The sequence below is a fragment of the Asterias rubens genome, chromosome 6, assembly GCF_902459465.1.
Source record: "Asterias rubens chromosome 6, eAstRub1.3, whole genome shotgun sequence".
Lineage (NCBI taxonomy): Eukaryota > Metazoa > Echinodermata > Asteroidea > Forcipulatida > Asteriidae > Asterias > Asterias rubens.
The window spans coordinates 7,243,788-7,261,752 of record NC_047067.1 but is presented as its reverse complement, the minus strand read 5'-3'; the positions used below and the strand labels follow the sequence as shown (position 1 = coordinate 7,261,752).

At 40.2% G+C, this 17,965-nt stretch overlaps 2 protein-coding genes across 2 annotated transcripts; one reads left to right on the top strand and one right to left on the bottom strand.

The window, feature by feature from the left end:
• The first annotated feature begins 745 nt into the window (after window positions 1–745).
• On the top strand, window positions 746–3,067 carry LOC117291313. The gene has a single exon (XM_033772951.1). The coding sequence runs from the start codon at window positions 794–796 to the stop codon at window positions 3,065–3,067; it is 2,274 nt and encodes a 757-aa protein (XP_033628842.1). The 5' UTR covers window positions 746–793.
• Window positions 3,068–7,777: 4,710 nt separating this feature from the next.
• Window positions 7,778–17,646, bottom strand: LOC117291602. Its single transcript, XM_033773419.1, has 3 exons — window positions 17,499–17,646; window positions 14,230–14,600; window positions 7,778–9,692 (listed from the first exon to the last, which is right to left on the bottom strand). Exons 2-3 carry the CDS (start codon window positions 14,526–14,528, stop codon window positions 7,886–7,888), a joined length of 2,106 nt encoding a protein of 701 aa, XP_033629310.1. The 5' UTR covers window positions 14,529–14,600; window positions 17,499–17,646; the 3' UTR covers window positions 7,778–7,885.
• Window positions 17,647–17,965: the final 319 nt, after the last annotated feature.

Sequence of the window (17,965 nt, the reverse complement as noted above, 5' to 3'; positions counted from 1 at the left end):
AACAATGTTGTTCTCACCATTTCATTAAAAAACTGGGTCTGTTCGATTTTCGATGTTACCACACATATAAAACCTCTCCAATAAAAAAAGTTTCCACGCTTTCTGTGGTGTCGCAATATTGTGGCGTAAAAAGTTGTATTAACAACAAAATAATGTGACAACTGCTGCTTCACAAAAATAAAAAACATAAACAAACTAAAACGACTGCAAATTTATAAACATATCCATTGAGTCGCCTTGCCTATTTTCATCAAAAGCCTAAACAATTAATTTGAAGTTCCCAAATGTTGTTGTTGTTGTTGTTGTTGTTGTTAATGTTGTTGTATTGTTTTGTTTTTTTATAATACGAAGGTGTTTAGACCTATGACATGATGTTTCACTTTCCTGTGTGGTAGTTGTGTTGTGTTATTGCAATCCTCAAAAGACAGTTTCAATAAACGCACACAATAGTCGTACATTGTAGAAAGCTCAATGTCTAGTGTGGTTAATGGGATTGTTATAATTAGCGCAATCTGAAATTAGACAATAAGTTTTTTGACGAATGTTCTTGAAGATTCTCTCTTTGTTACATTTTCGTACTTGTATCAAATTTATCAAAAGCAAACTTTCAGCTTACTAAGTTTCAATATAATTCTCCATTGTTAAAAATTCTGCCTTTATCTATCTTTATCTTGGTGTAAATTTATTCATACGTATTACGTATTAACAACTGACATGATCAATTCTTTACAGGATCTGAAAGGATGCTACGATAAGTGAAAGACACACAAAACTTCATCAGAGGGAATCCAAGATGGCCGCTACCCGAGTGTCGAAAGCGCCTGACCCAATGGACGTTGTGATTCAAACCAACATGGGTGTCAACTCAATCGGTGACGGTCAGTGGCGACCCTTAAGTTCAATCAGTCATCACACTGATAACTCACATCTTAAAGATCCCAAGGAGACTGATAACTTCGGTGAAGAAGGGTATCCAGGAACAGTGTCACTCAGGAGCAAGTCAAGGGTCTCAATCGCCCCTATTGCCCCCTCAAACGAAGAGCCAATCCAAGTGCAAGGGTTTTCCAGCTACCCTCCACGGGACCCACCACCAACCAGAGCAGTAAGCACAGCGTCTCACAGAGTGAACCCGGCCAGACGCCGTTCCCACCGTCTGAGAACGGCACCAGGGAAGATGGAACGGCGAACGACGGAGCTACACAAGGCGTTCGTCACGATGGACGCACGTAACAGGGTGACGGTAGATGTTATAAAGGGTAGCGCCAGAACGTCTGCGAACGCCTTCGATGACAGGGTTTGTCGTCCATACAGCGTTTATACCGTAACGCAGCAATGCGAGCGGCTTGCGATAAGCCCGTTTGGAGGACCCCTCATGAACAGTGCGGCTGGGAGGTACCGCGAGCGATACCTTACGAAACATCGTCCGGACGTTGTGCAGGATGGAACCCGTGGTGGCTCAAGCAACAAAACAACGTTCCAGAGATTCTACGACAATCTTGACTTATTGGCGATCAACGTCAAACGCATACCATTCGGAACCCTCCGCAAACCGCCTCCAAAGCAGGCACGTAAAGCTGACAGTCAGACGAAGTCAGTGCCTACGCAACTCCATAAGTACACGAGCGAGAGAATTGCCAACCTTCACGAATCGATGGACCGGCAAGACGGTCCGTCCAGCCCCCGTATAAACGGCAAGCAATTAAGTGTCATGGGTGTTGAATACAAGGTAGCCATGGAGGTATCTAGTAATCTCGAAAAACATCGCATGAGTCGACCGAGTAACGTGCCAGGTCTACCGAACTTGTCCGCTTCCAGGACCGATGCTCCACGTCTCCAGATCCAAAGCGAGCGCCTCCTGACCCTGGGCGAGCAATCTCTGAAAGACGGTATCTCATCCAACCTGTTCGACAGTGATCGTAGTAAACGAGGCCCGATCAAGGCCATTGAAAAACCACCTCGCCGGGTCAAATCCCCACCGCTCTCCAAACTTTCGCGAGAGAAGTTTTACCCTGAAGCACAAAGGCGTCGGGAACAGGGAACGTGGGCCGAATTGCGAATCGGGCGCCCCGTCACTCCGCCGGCTTCTGAGTACACTGCTGTTCAATCGGCGTCGTTTGTCACGACCGCACGACCATTGACATCAATGACGTCACGGACGGGAGTCTCAGAAAGTGAAGAGAAAACACAGTCGACCAAAGGCAAGACCGACGAACTTCCGAAGCTGGAAGATGTCAGTTCTGAGAAAGAAATCTCCGAAACTGGTCGTACAACTCCTGATAAAAACAAACAAAGTGAGGAAGAAAAAACCCATGACGTAAATCGCGACCAATTTGAAACTCTTCCTGATGATCCAGTAGTGGGAGTTTCCCAAGAGGGCGAACGGGATGCTTGCGGAACACCGTTATCTAGCCGATCCCTGGTTATTACCGTCCCGGACGGTGATTGCGCTCTCGGCGAGGACAATGATGACGCCATTGGCGAGGTAACTGATGAACTTGGTGTTGTAGGCGAAACTGGAAGTGAAATTACAGACGGCGAGAAAATTGTTTCTACTGGCACCGAAGAGTACTCGGAAAACACTGTCGATGAAACTGTCGGAGAAGTCGAACACAATCAGGATGAGAAAACTAATGATCAACTTGACGAGTCGATTGACCTTAATCAGAGCGTGGAAGTTGATGGTCAATCTGATGATTCTGTCGAACATAACCCTGTTGTAGACCATGATTGTCAACCCAAGGAAACTGGCAGTAAAAACGACACCAGAAAGCCCGATGAAAAGCCTGATGAACCTGTCGAGCAGAGTGAGAACCCCAATGACGTGCCCAGCGAACCTGGTGACGACTATACGAGCGGGAACATTATAGACTTATCTGTCGAACAAGACGGACAGGACCAGTTGGAAAACCCGAAAAATCAGTCCGTTGAGCTTGTCGAACAGGACACAAGTGTTGGCCCTGACGATCAACCTAACGAACGAATCGAGCAAGAACAGAATATGAACAATGACAACGAAATCGCCGAGCCAGTCGACAATGGACTCGTTGAAAATGTCTATCAGATTTAAAGCACCCTTTTATAAGTTGTAATATTATTAAAGTTTTACGTACCATTCCCATTCTTGTTAAAGCCAATACATGTGTCTGGGACCAGGCCCCAATTTCACAAAGCCTATAAGCACAGAAACTTGCTAAGCACTGAAAAGTATTGCTTAAAGACACTGGACACTATTGATAATTGTCAAAGACCAGTCTTCTCACTTGGTGTATCTCAACAAATGCATGAAATTACAAACCTGTGACAATTTGAGCTCAATTGGTCATCGAAGTCGCGAGATAATAGTGAAAAGAAAAAAAAACACCCTTGTCACACCGTCGTGTGCCCGGCAAAAGGGCGTAAGGCCTTACGCCCTTTTGCCGGGAACATAAAGTAGTTCGTCCCAGTAACAAAAGGACGTAAGCAACAAAATGGCTCCTGACATGAAAAATATGTCATTTTTGTTTGTTCTTTTGCTAGAATTACCTGAAGACATGTTTCCCCATTCCCCATGCAGAATTTAACCTTTCTAGAATGACTTTTGCATGGCAACAAATTTACCAAACTTTCCCGCTCATAATTCTTGAAACACAAATTTTAACATAAATTGCTTACGTCCTTCTGCCGGGAACTTTCCCTTACGTCCTTTTGCCGGGCACACGACGACACGAAGTTGTGTGCTTTCAAATGCTTGATTTCGAGACATCAAATTCTAAATCTAAGGTCTCGAAATCAAATTCGTGGAAAATTACTTCTTTCTCGAAAACTACGTCATTTCAGAGGGACCCGTTTCTATGGACATCTCCCCATTACTCGTTACCAAGTAAAGTTTTATGCTAATAATTATTTTGAGGAACTACCAATAGTGTCCACTACCTTTAACAGAAACAGAATACCAACCAGAAATCCATCACTCATTTTTTGCAAAGCAAAGAAATTTGCCAAGCAGTATCTTCTGCTTAAATTTTTTATAACATAATTATAGCTTGCCAATAACATGCAATATGCCTCTATCCTGCTAACACCATTTTGCTCGGGTTCACTGCCCATAAACAACAATAATTAATATTGAATTCCATTATATCAAAAGGGAGCCAGATTTGTTGCTCTTACAACCTCGTCTTAATTGGGAGAAAAACAAGATGGCTGCACAATAACAAAGCTCTATTTTTCAGAGTGTTTTTATTTTAACAAACCTGTACATCTTCAAAATGAGAACAGTCACATAAATAAGATCAGAACATTTTTCGATAATGCAACCAAACCAGCCAAAAATATTATGATTCCAACGGCAACAGTTCAGTGCACCGAACTCACAACATGACCCGCTCTAGACGCAGAATTTTTGTTTTGTATATTCAAAGTATAAGATCCATTGTAGTAAAACGGGTACAGGGTGAGGTTTTTCGAAATATAATCTTTTATTTTTGAATAGCCCAAATCAAACTTAAGTGCGATTTCGAAAAGGTCTAACACATCAATTTATGTTTTTTTTACCACCATAGTAAATCACGATGCATATTTAAAACAAAATACATTTATGGGTTCATATAAGGTAAAACTAATTTTACTTTTTATCTGCAATGGTAATACTAACGTTTTGTCTCACACTTCAAATGATAAAAGGTGCACGCACGAGTTGTTAATAACTTAAACTGTTTTAAATTTTGCAATCAATGCCATATTTATTTTGTTTTAATTAGTTTAAATATTTAGTTTAAATAGTTGGGGATGTATTGAAGGTCATAGCATGAAAGGTGTCAGAATTAAATGAAATTAACACAAAGTAGTAAACAGGCACTATTGGATTAGTTGATTGAATGATTTATCTAAATGTATTGTTAATAGTTCTAAAATGTACGCACTACTGTTTGTTTACTTGCCGCATTTGCGTAACGTGTTTTTTCTTTTAACTTGGAAGGCAACAATGTTTTTCTTTTAACTTGGAAGGCAACAATGATTAATTGTCTGATAGAGAACCAGAAATTTGCTAACACAAGAGGGCGCTTTATCGACGACCAGCTCATAGCTGTAAATTTGACTAGCTCAGGGGGTCCATTGTACCTCACTAAATAAAATCCTCGACTCGCAAAAAAAAGTTGTGGATTTATATTTTTCATGAAGCTTTATAGTGCATGAATTTTTCTCTAATTTCGTGCATCGAGAGCCGCAATTGTTTTGTTTTTTATAATTACCGAGGACAAAACAGAAAAGGCAAACAAAAGAAAGGGTCTCCATAATGGGAATAGACCTTATCGCAAATACCAATGCGCAAGCGCAGACTGTTGAATGAGGTGCATTGTGGGATATATATGGATCAAATTTGGATACCAGCTAGACCACAATGCACCTAATTCGCGCCCCGGTATTTGCGAAAAGGTCTATTCTAAAGACCGCTCAACGAGGAACTTTGGGTACAAAGACCACGGGAGGCTCTTAATCTTTCGGTTTGTATTTTTTATGCAGCGCCTATAATACCCTTAACCCGACCAAGAACCTAAAAGTCCATTGACGTTGTAACCATTTCAACCGACTTCAAATAACAGCGGAGTACTAGTAATGCACCCTGAGACCACATAATCCGGGTCAATTCTGACCAGGGAATTTCGAAAAAGAACAATCGAGGGAAACAAAAAAACACGAAGTAATTGTTTACACTAATTTTATTTTAGTGCATTTTTTTTACAGCATACCCAGGCCCTTGATAGTCAAGTTCTGTGAACTAAGTCCTGTGTCACAGATGGAGGGTCTACGAATCTCCATAAAACAAGTTTGTCTTTGTAAAAAGAAATACAAAATTAAAAAACCCAACGCCGTTTCACCTTCGGCGTATTTTAAACAACCTGTTTTTGTTAACAGGTAGGAGGTTTTAAGGGGGTGGGGGGGGGGGGGGGGGCTGAGTTCCCCGCGCTAATAATGCATCATAATATCCAATGAAAAAACAAACATGCTTGTATCACATCCAGTAAAAAACCTTTGATAGGTCTATTTAATTTATTTTGACTAGCTTAACTGATTCGAACTTTTTACAGAAACAAAATTGTCATAACGACAAGTCAAAAATAACAATACATGTATATTTTTTGTCAAAAACCACAAAGAAGTTAAACATAAAAATACATTCGATCTTTTCATTTATGTTTACAATATCAACAGGGGGCGGACACAACTGCATATGCAAATGTGTCCGGGCGGACACAATTGCATATGCAAAACCGTCCGGCGGACTTTATTGCATATGCAATAATGTCCTTTCGAATAGTATTGCATAGAGCACATAATTGCATGCGACACCGGCAGTCTTGCTAAACCCATTGCATTTCAAAGTATTGGTGCACAATTTTGGAAGCGTTATGCCGGCACATGAATCAAAACAATATCTCCCATATTATCGTGTACGTACACGATGAACCAAACACTGATTGTGTACGTACACCATAACTGTACGTACACGATAAGAGAGAGATTTGTTTTATTAATGTAGCGGCAAAACTCTTCCGTAGACAATAGCCCAATGTTAACAATTAACATCTAATTTAATTGCTTCATACAGTAATTACTGATTGGATACTACGCACGAGTACGCGCTAATATTAATTGATTTCGACCAAAGTGCCCGCCGTGTAAACAAAACACTGTATGGTGACATGATTTTAAAGGGCAAGCTCATGACATGAGCACTGTGTTAATCATTAGTAAACACTATAATGTAATGTTTATTTTAAAGTTTTACTTATTTCAGAGCAAAACATCCACAAAGCTACCATTTTGTTATATACTGCATGATCGGAAATCACTGCTAGACAAAGCTTGCATCAACCACCGCGGGTAGAAACCACATTAATTATAATGTCCTCGATGTAATTAATATTTTACACTTTCCTTTAACAAATTGTGTTTGAAATGTTCCTGTTTAATGTTTGTCATTGCAATGAATGAACCATTCGGCATTTGGCTGCGATTCGTGTTGTTTTTATTAACAATATTACGAAACGAAATAAAAATGTGCATAAATTCAACACTTCTGGGTTTTTTTCGCAGTTGTTGATGTACTATTTTCAGTTGCAATCGAAAACAAGGATCATGTACGGTGCTTTTTACAAAAAGAATACCTTACGAGAAAAAGGCGTTACAGACTTTCTGCCTTGCTTTGAGTCTCAGCGTTGGTTGTGAAAAAGTCTTTTAACAAACATGTACTCAGATGAGGGTAATTTTTCTTTTCAACAAAATGCATTATTCCTTCTCACAGTCGAGCTGAAAGAATGTTTGAACCTTTCTTGTGAATGTCATTATGTATTATAGAAACATGTGCCACATAACACAAGCTTAAAATACAAGGTATTTATTTATATAAATATGGTGGTTTTATAGCTTCCTGTGTTACAAATTATGAGTTCGCTGAGAGCTAGACGTTTGTGTCACGATGGCCCCCAATGTTTTATATGCACTGTGGACACTTTTGGTAATTACTCAAAACCATTGTTAATAGCATAACAACTTCCTTGGTTACGAGCAGTGGAAGCTATCAACAGTATAACACTTTTTGAGAAACGGCTCCCTCTGAACTAATGTAGTTTTGGTAAAAGAGGTAATTTCTCACTCAAAATAATAAAATACATTAGGCCTGAAGCCTTTTATTAGGCATCTGAAAGCACACAAATTTGTGCAACAAGCTTGTGTTTTATCTTGCAATATTCTCTTGCAATTTCGATGACAAAATGAGTAAAAATTTTCACAGGTTTGTTGTTTTATGCATATGTTGAGATACACCAAGTATGAATACTGGCCTTTATAAATTACCAAACGTGTCCAGGGCCAAAACAGTTATGTTTAGGTTGGTCTCGTCAACTTAAGTGTCTTCATCATCTGATGAACCTACGCCCTCAACGTCAGATTCATCATCGTCATCATCATCGTCGTCATCATGTTCATCATCATCATCGACTTCTTCTCCCCGGTACTTCCTCGTCTTGAACGTTGCCATGGATTCCAAACGTGTCGACATCAGGCTGCCTAAACTGTTCTTACCACCAGCGGGCGCCCCTCCGTCCTGAGTGCGCCGTCTCTGTGACTTGATACCGAGCATAGAGAAGTCCATGAAGTCTTCTCTGCGTTTCTGCATGACGGCTTTGCGTTCGTCCATTCTCTTTCGCATCAAGACGAATTTCTCCTTCTCTGTGAGTTCCTTTGGTTTGTCCTCGTCTGGTTCCGGTGGCTTAACTGCATCATCCTCCGGTTTAGGTTCTGTTTGAATCGGCTCTTCAACACGGTTCGTATTCGGTGATGGTGAATTGAGATACTTTGACACTAAGCTTTTCCGTCGGTCAATGTCGTCCAGTTCCAGATTTGGTTCGTGAGGAGGAAACTCGAGGGTTGGAGACGGTGTCCGAGAGTCTCTGTCTCCGTTCATGAGGGCAGGCAAGAGCTCGTCGTCACTGTCTACGGCAAGATGTGGCTTCTTTGTTTTCTTTCCTTTCTTCTTGTGATTGTTTCTCGCGTGGAACGCCCTTCGTGCGGTCGGAACGGCTGGGAGCTTGGTCACTCTGTTTTCCTGTCTGTCCTTTGCCACTTTCTTGACACCAAGCGAAGATTCCCTGTGTGATATTTTTACCCTGGTGGTGGTTTGTGTCGGCACTCTTGGTTTTCTACCGTTCTGTGCCGACGTCGGTCTAGCAACGGAAGCAGTCTGTAACCTCTGACCTGTTTTCAATTCTTCCTCTTCGATATCAATACCGAGTATCGCCCAGTCATTGATGTGCTCCTTCAAGTACTTCCTGTCGAAGTGAAGATCGACACGGGGTCGCGGGTACTGCGTGCTGATAGACTCGTCCAACTGCGCAAACTCGCCTTCTTCATTAGCCAATCGGAGGCTCTCAATGGCGGTCATGTCGTGGTCGTCTTCCTCATCGTCCTGCTCGTGTTCGTCAAACATAATCTCGTACCATTTCTCGGCTTCGCTGTCGTCGTGTACCGACTGCGAGACTTCGCTGAAGATCACCGAATTTTCCCGCGCTTTTCGTCCCTCCAAATCACGTCTGATCCTCCACAGTTTCTTACACAGTGCTAAATTTAACGTGTCTTTTGTACCGATCAAGACGGGGTAAGTTGGTGACTTACTCCGAGGGTGATAGCCGTGTTTCGAGACGTAAATCACCTTTTCCTGTGGCTCGGAAAAATCTGCAGATGCAATGTCACTTTGGGGCGATTCGGAGAACTTACTTGGGAGAGACCGCGGTCGCCTGTCTTGTGTTCTGAAAATCCTTGTTGTTCCATTGATAGTTTCCACTTGGAGTTTGGGATTACTGGATAAACTTTTCAGAGCAGCAGTCCGTTCGTGAAGTCCGTTACATGTCGTAAAGAAAGCGGTCCCTTCCCGGGATGTAGTAGTAGTACCGTTGCGAGGTACCTCTGGCAGGGTACTGATCGAACCGTCACTCCGGTGCGTCTGTCCCGCGTATGAAAACTCCGCACACGTCTTGGATCTTCGTAGGTTGCGTGAGTTGGGGTGTTGTATGCGGTAGTGGGTGGTTTGAGATTGCACTTGGCGGGAAGGGGAGAGGTTGACTGTATTTTCTCTGTGGATTGTCGTCTGCTGATGTTGGTGCTGATGTACAGATGGTATTCGGGCTGATTGTCGTGTCTGACTTGGCCAGCTCCTGAAAACACACAAACAAACGGGATCATTCATTAGGCCATGAACAAATAACTGAAAAGGGAGGTTGGCATATTCACGTTTGTTCAGCCCAACATCAACCGGTACAAGTTTCGCAAGTCCCCGAACTGGTTCTGTAATGTTTCTCCGTTTTGGAACCTTTCGCATTTTCACTCCATGGATTTATTTATCGTTTTGAGTGTAAGTAAAAAACACTTCAAATCATAAACCAACGAATATTTTGCAACCCTTCCACCTTAATAAAGGGAAGGTATACGAGTGGTAATCACTTTTTAAATCAATGACAATAAATTAAAACTTTTGGTTCAGCCTACAGCAGATTTTGATAGTAAAAAACATTTTGAGAAATATTTCACCTATTATTCGAAGTTATGTGGTTTATTTAAAAATATTTTTTTGTTTGTTATGGCGCACAATTTGAATATTGGAAACGTTAGCCATACTGTCAGTTACGTTTCTCAGTTTGTGTATTTACGTGGAGGGATTATTCTTCCTGCGTGAACATTCGGCAAAAAAAACGCGACCTCCTCTGATATTAAATTTTCACAGGATAATTTTGTTGTATTTAACTATTATTTATAACAAGTTGAAAACAATCGAAGTGTTGACTTGGTCTTTAAAAGATGTCATTACCGAAACAGAATTGTGTGCGTTTTTTATTATTTCATTTTATAGTGTTCTTTTTGAACAACATGAATCGCAGCTATATGCTGAATTGCTCACGAATTTTCACATGTTAGTTTTATTGTATGCATCTACGTTAAGATAGGATTAAAACAGTCGAACGGTTCCAAAAACCAATACGGACTGTATCAGAGCCCAGTGGGGACCAGAACCGCGGAATTCTCGGCAAGACAATGATTGATTTAAAAAAAATTGTTATGCAAGTTCGCCCAAAACAAGGCTCAAAGCCACTCTAGGTAAAGTGCTACAAGGAAGAAAACATAGAAATGCAGAAACTCAATGGAGCTGAAGGTAGGAATTGGTATTCCTCTTATAAAAGATGGTAGATCATAGGATGAAGGGAAACATGCACCAGGCAAGGAGTTCCAAAGAGATACAGTACGAGGGGAAAAGCTAATGGAGTAGCTCTTTGTTCTACATCTCGGCACAGCCACAGTATAAGGATGAAAACAATCGCTTTTTAGACGCCGTGTAGGCATATAACAAGCAAAACCAGTGAAATGGACGTTACTGTATTACGATTTAACCCCAATGGAGGCTAAACACTGTATAATTGTTGCCTGGGGGTTTCAGCTTGCCAAGGCTATACAGTAAGTTGATTTTAATTATTCAGGTAGGAGACATTGCCCCCGACTCCGAATCATTCTAAACAATGCATAAATTTCGTATCTATAACGTCGCCAATGCAAATGCACATTATTACAGCTTAATGGTGCTGTTGGCCAACTTTTAGCTCATTACACAGACCGCCGTCTATTTGCTTAATTTCGCATTGTATGCATGTTATGTTTTTGTACGCAATGCTTGAAACTTTTAAATGAGTCACTGAACTGACTAACGATACGTAAGCCGTAGACTATTTAGTTTTTTATTTATTATTTTTTAAACATAAATCTTAATCTAATTTCTTAAAAAGTTTTTAAGGCGTGCCAAGTTTATGATCAAATAACAGCATGAGCAGATAAAGAACAAACTGTTTAACATTTCTATCGACCAAATGAAAGTAACATTTGACTTTTCTCAACCCCCTTTCAATCAAATGAAAAGAAAACGTGCATAAAAACGTACATAAAAACGTAAACAACAACGACAACAACAACAGCGGCAGCAGCAACAACAACACCAGCAGCAGCAACAACAACAACAAGAACAACAACAACAACAACAACAGCATCAACAACAACAACAACAACAACAACAACAACAACAACAACAACGAAGATGACGTCAGTAAGAGATGTCAACAGAAGTTGGATTAAGTTATTAAAAAAAGTGATTGCAAGTTATCAATTCTTCCAGAGAGCCTTGTCCACAATCGCTTACCAATTGAGCATGTCAGCTGATATCACTGGTTCCTGTGACTCGCAGCCCAGAATCGCCAACGGACAACCACAAGTGACGCACGTAATAATTTCCCATTTCCCCGACTCCCCATCCTGCTCTCCATCCACTGCGACCGCCTCAGCACCCAGCAGTGAGCGTTCCGCAGGAGCCTTCTTGCATACCGACCGCCTGACAGCCGAAAACAGATCAACCAATGGCGGTAGCCGTGTACGTTCAACATGACCTCTCATGATCCACATTGAGTTTCATACAAAGGTCATTTCTCTCTTGTATAGATGAGGAAAGCCGCACTCATAAAATCCCATTGAATCTCTCTTTGATAGCTCGTGATATTCATCAGCAACATTGTTCTTTATCGTCGACACTTCGCCGAAGCCCCGAATCTCAAAATCCTAAATGTTGATCGTTTGCTCAGCCCGAAACCGCTCTTCAGATCCCCTCAAGTGTCCCAACGTGAACACACTAGACTTTGTCCTTCGGGTTTTCCAATTCATTTATCATCACTTCAAAACTCATTGCTTGTAAAAAATTAATAGTTGACAACGTTGGTTGTTTATACTCCAAAATCTGAGAGCAACACAATTGGCTGTTAAAGCACATAATACACAAACAGGTCACTGGTGTAAGAATGACAACTCCTGTGCAATTTCCTCACTTTGCACGCACAGTCTTCAGAGGTTTTGGGGTTTATACCCTGCTGATACACCGTTCATAAAGGTTGATTCAAAATGGCCGTCAAAAGCAGCGACTGTAACAGTACCAATAATGACCAACAATTTTCTTCGTTATGTTTTGTTCAACAAAATCAATGACACCTTCCTAGTTGTACGTCTGAAATTTGCTCCACTTTGTGCCCAATGCTGTTACTATCCTAACAGACAATATACCCCTAAGTTAGTAGATTTCCTTTCTCAAAGTTTGTCTTGTTCAAGTCAACTTTACTTTCTCCGACGGCTGACATTTTGGTATTTATTTTGTAATAAATTGTAAACAGATCATCACTCTATGTATTGTTCGACCATGATGTTTCCTGGGTCAAAGTACTTATACGAGACATCTGGTGCAGGAAAACCCACACAACAGGGTAATAGCAATAGTTTTCGAGTTCTGTGTTCCCGAGAAAGAAGAGAGAGTCTCTAAACAGTTTTGTTGTCGAGTTGTAAGAACCGGAGATACCAACATGAAATCGCCAGGTGAAGACCAGCTGCAGTTGAGACTTTCTATAATCAAATCTCATGGAGTTACCAAATTTATACATTCTCCTGTTTATCCAAGTTTCTATGAGCATCCGACGTACGTTAATGCAGGATAGAGGAGTTTCCTTGCGTCGATGTTAAACATGGTTGGAGCACGGATGTTGTGTTTTCCTGCCTCCATGGTTGGTGGTATTCTATTATACATCGAACCACAGACGAAACAAATACACGGACAATACCAGAGTGATGTTACAAACATGTCGTATCGATAACTTTGAAGAGACGGTTTTGTTTCACATAATCACGGCCCAGGGCAGACGTCGATTAGAACCATGTCGCAATCGATACAGAAACTTGTAAGGCTTTCTACAACCATTGATTTTTGTTTCATATTTTACAAGTTTTGCTATGAGACAGATTGTTAGACAGTTTGTCTTGAATGGGGGAAGAGCTGCCCGCAACAGGATTGCTATGCTTTTCAAAATCAAGTAAATTAAGCTCAAGCAACCACAAAACAGAAAAACGTTTTCACACAAAATTACTAAAGAATTTCTATTGAACATTTCCAAAACACCAAGTCCCCCCTCCATCTTATTCAAAATTCATGGACATCATGTACCACGACGAAGAAATATTGATTAGGGAAACTAGTGGGACTTCTAGAGTCATCCTTTATGTCATTCTATATGGAGCGATCGATGACAATGTCTCTACCACAAAAAAGAACAATACGAAGCCTTGAAATGGTTTAAAAATGGGGTGTCGATATGCAGTGATCTCAAGATGTCTGCTAAACGCTGCTCAAGACATGGGCAACAGAGGGCGTGTGATTCAACTTTGTTTGTGCCATTTTGTAAAGTTCGATTACATCCATGCATGCAAGGTTGCTGTGATTTACAAAAATAATTTGTGTCGCGGTCATATGTCTTTTTTGAAATTTTGTAGTAAGTTATTTTTTGACGTTTTTTTGAAGTAAAATAACAATATTTATATGAAAAATCAATTAAACATGAGGTTATTTGGTGACTAAACAATGTACATGTTTACAACTCATGATGTATACAAATTTGATTTGATTTGTGTGGCCTTCGATTTCCTTCCCCAAATCTAGTTAAGGTTTGATTGATCTCAAAGAACACCCTTTTCGCAAATCAAACAATTATAAGTTCAACAGAGTTTTATGGCATAAAAATATGATAACCCTTTACGTGGGGTCACTTTTGGTATTTATCTTGCCAATAATGCAAAATAACTCCTTTCACACGAAAAATAGATTGCTTTTTAATTATAACTTACCGTCTTTGTGGCGTATTTCGTTGAATACCATTGGCAGCCCAACACACCGAGGACAAAGCAGACGTCACCAGCGGGGGGCCCTCCCAGCCCGAAATCTCTTTTGCCGGTCGGCCGTGATGCGTGAAAGCCCCTCGCCTGTCGAAGTACGGGCTGCCAAACTTGTTGGTGTTTGAGTCTCTGCTGGGACAATTATTCGGGGTTGTCGATGGCGCATTGCTACCCCCATTCATTCTATAACCGGTGTTGGGTGGTGCGGCCGGGGAGAGATTTTGTTGATACCAGTTGCCACGGTTGCCCATTGTACCGTGGTATCACATCAGACGCACATGTGGGACTTCGGAACATTTAGGGTCAGTTCTATGTGCACTTTCCTGGCATAGAAATAAATAATAGTAAAGAAAGTATTTGACAAAACGATCAAAACTTACAATTTGTAAAGATGTATAAAAATACTTTACATATGGAACAAGTAGACTTTCAATAATGATTACATGCAGTAGATCGTGAAATGGAAGTGTTGGCAAAATAGAGGATCTGGCCTTACATTGTATAAAGAAAAAAAGAACCGGAGTATATATAATACATACCCCATCCCAACATAAATAAGGTCCGTTTTTATTTCTTTAAAGGCAGAGCAAATAGCATTTTGAAGAACACACACAGCACAGTTGTTTTTATTTTGATTGTCAACAATCGAAATAAGCTTGATGAGAACGTCAACAAAATCACTCAATTGAAAAAAGAAAAAAAAATCAATCGAATTGTGTCCTTGAAAATTGGCAAAAAGTTGTGTTTTTGTTGTTGATTGCGGGTTTGTAGCCTTAATAGCATGTAGAGGCCCACTCTCGTGGTTTCACTCCAGGACAGAGTGAAAAATCACTCAAAAAGATTCAAACTTAAATCTAAGAGAGTGGAAGACAACTCGGAAAAGAGTTGTCCCTAATATGGCTCTTCAAATAGTGCTGTTTCACTCTTTTGCATTTAGACCACGTCGTCATTGCTTTTCTGAAGAGTAGATTCGTTCAAAAAATCTGTTTTTTAAGAACCACACCATTCAACCAAACTGTTGACAATTCATCCTACTAAGTGCACCCATTTTCAGTAAAAGCATTGTTTATGTTTTGTACAATATGGGTGTTGTCACATTAGGATCAAAACTATCCTCAGGGTGTTTCATAAAATAACACAGTGCAATTGTGTTGGCAGAAATGTGTGTTATTTTAACTGTGTTAAAGGCAGTGGACACTTTTGGTAATTACTCAAAATAATTATTATCATATAACCTTTCTTGATTACGAGAAACGGGGAGAGGTTGATGGTATAAAACATTGTGAGAAAAAACTCCCGCCATGAAGTGACGTAGTTTTCGAGAAAGAAGTAATATTCCACGAATTTGATTTCGTGACCTCAGATTTAGAATTTGAGGTCTCGAAATCAAGCATCTGAAAGCACACAACTTCGTGTGACCATGGTGTGACAAGGGTGTTTTTTCTTTCATTAATATCTCGCAACTTCGACGACCGATTGAGCTCAAATTTTCACAGGTTTGTTATTTTATGCATATGTTGATATACATGTACACACACTGTGAAGACTATGTCTTTGACAATTACCAATAGTGTCTAGTGTTTTTAAGTGTAAATTTTGATAATTTTTCTCGATATCTATAACCATGTGACACCACCACCCATGGTGTAAATTTTAACTTATCAATTATTTTGTCTGCAGTGTAAGATTTGCCGTACATTATGAATCTTAGCTACTGGTCATCGATGTAGTGCACGTCCATTATATAACATAACTTGCTCATTTTGATTTAGCAATGACATAAAGAATACAAATAGTGCCGAGGTGGATCTTCCAGTTCTACACTGCAAAAACCGAGGCATACTATTGACACCATAGGTGTTCAGTACTTTCCCGAGTCCTGTGACAAAAAATATCACAGGCATGTTACTCGGGTGGGATTCGAACCCGACCCGAGTAACATGCCTGTGACGCCTGTGATCACAGGGATATTACTCGGGTTGGATTCGAACCCGACCCGAATAACATGCCTGTGACAAAAAAATAATATTCTTTATCCCCGATGCAAATTAAACATCTCGTATTACCATAGGTGTTGTTACATTTAATCCAACCGAAACAAATAATCAAATTTTACACCATAAGGTGTTAAAATAACACTTATTTCTGAAGATTGCATTGGTGTTATTCTAACAGCATAATTATGTTTATTTTGATTTTTCTCTACTCAAAATAATTATTAGCATAAAACCTTACTTGGTAACGAGTAATGGGGAGAGGTTGGTAGTATAAAACCTTGTGAGAAACGGCTCCCTCTGAAGTGGAGTAGTTTTCGAGAAAGAAGTAATTTTCCATTACTTACGAATTTTGATTTCGAGACCTTAAGTCTAGAATTTGAGGTCTCGAAATCAAGCATCTGAAAGCACACAACTTCGTGTGACAAGGGTGTTTTTTCTTTCATAGTTATCTCGCAACTCCGACGACCAATCAAGCTCAAATTTTCACAGGTTTTATGCATATGTTGAGAGACAGCAAGTGAGAAGGCTGGTCTTTGACATTTACCGATAGTGTCCACTGGCTTTAAAGGCAGTGGACACTATTGGCAGTTACTCAAAATAATTATTAGCATAAAACCTCACTTGGTAACGAGTATTGGGGAGAGGTTAATATAGTACAAAACGTTGTGTGAAACGGTTCCCGCTGAAGTAACGTAGTTTTCGAGAAATAAGTAATTTTCCACGAATTTGATTTTTCCAGGTTTAGAATTTTGAGGTCTCGAATTCAACCATCGCACACAACTTCGTGTGACAGTGGTGTGTTTCTTTCATTGTTATCTCGCAACTTCGACGACCAACTGAGCTCAAATCTGTACAGGTTTGTTATTTTATGCATATGTTGAAAATACATAAGTTGAAATACATTAAGTGAGAAGACTGGTCTTTGGAGATTACCCATAGTGTCCAGTGTCTTTAATATTAACCATTATAGTATTTAGGATTAGTTGTGTTGCAGCCTGATAAATAATCAAGTGTACACATTTCCTGAAAATAAATTTAACACAGTTTGTTCGGTTCTTTCAAACACCCACTCGCCACTATTTAGTTTTTATGGTTTTATTTCGAAAATGCACTGTGCTTTCCCCCCCAAAATAACATCATTTACATTTATCTTGCCATTTATAATACAACCAGGTTTTGATCACTAATTCAGATTTCATGTTTATTTGTATCTGGGTATAATACCTTATGATGATGTTTGCTGGTTACATATTCTTGTAGTACTTTTTGGCAAATATGACAAACTTCTCAAAGACATTCTGTAGAGCATCTCCGATGTCTTCATTTCACTCAAGGGGTCACCCCCACAGGTGTTCAATTATTTTGGGTCCTTTACCAATATTAATCCATCAGGTAGCTCATCTGTTATCAGATCAGATCAGAAGAACGAAGACTCAACTGTCACTCAAATCAAAATGTGTCTATTCATGGAGGAATAAAAAATCAGAGTCCGAACTGAACGATGGAGTAAGTGTAACACTGTGAAGGTCGGTTCACTCTGGTTCACAACAACATTTCCAAACCGACAAACAGCAATTTCTGAGCGGGTTAGAAGCGGTGCCAGCGGGCCTAAGAATCTTCACCATCAACGGCAGTTGTTTCTCAGGGTGATCACAAAGATAACATGGTGTTATTCCAAGCAAGTATGCAGC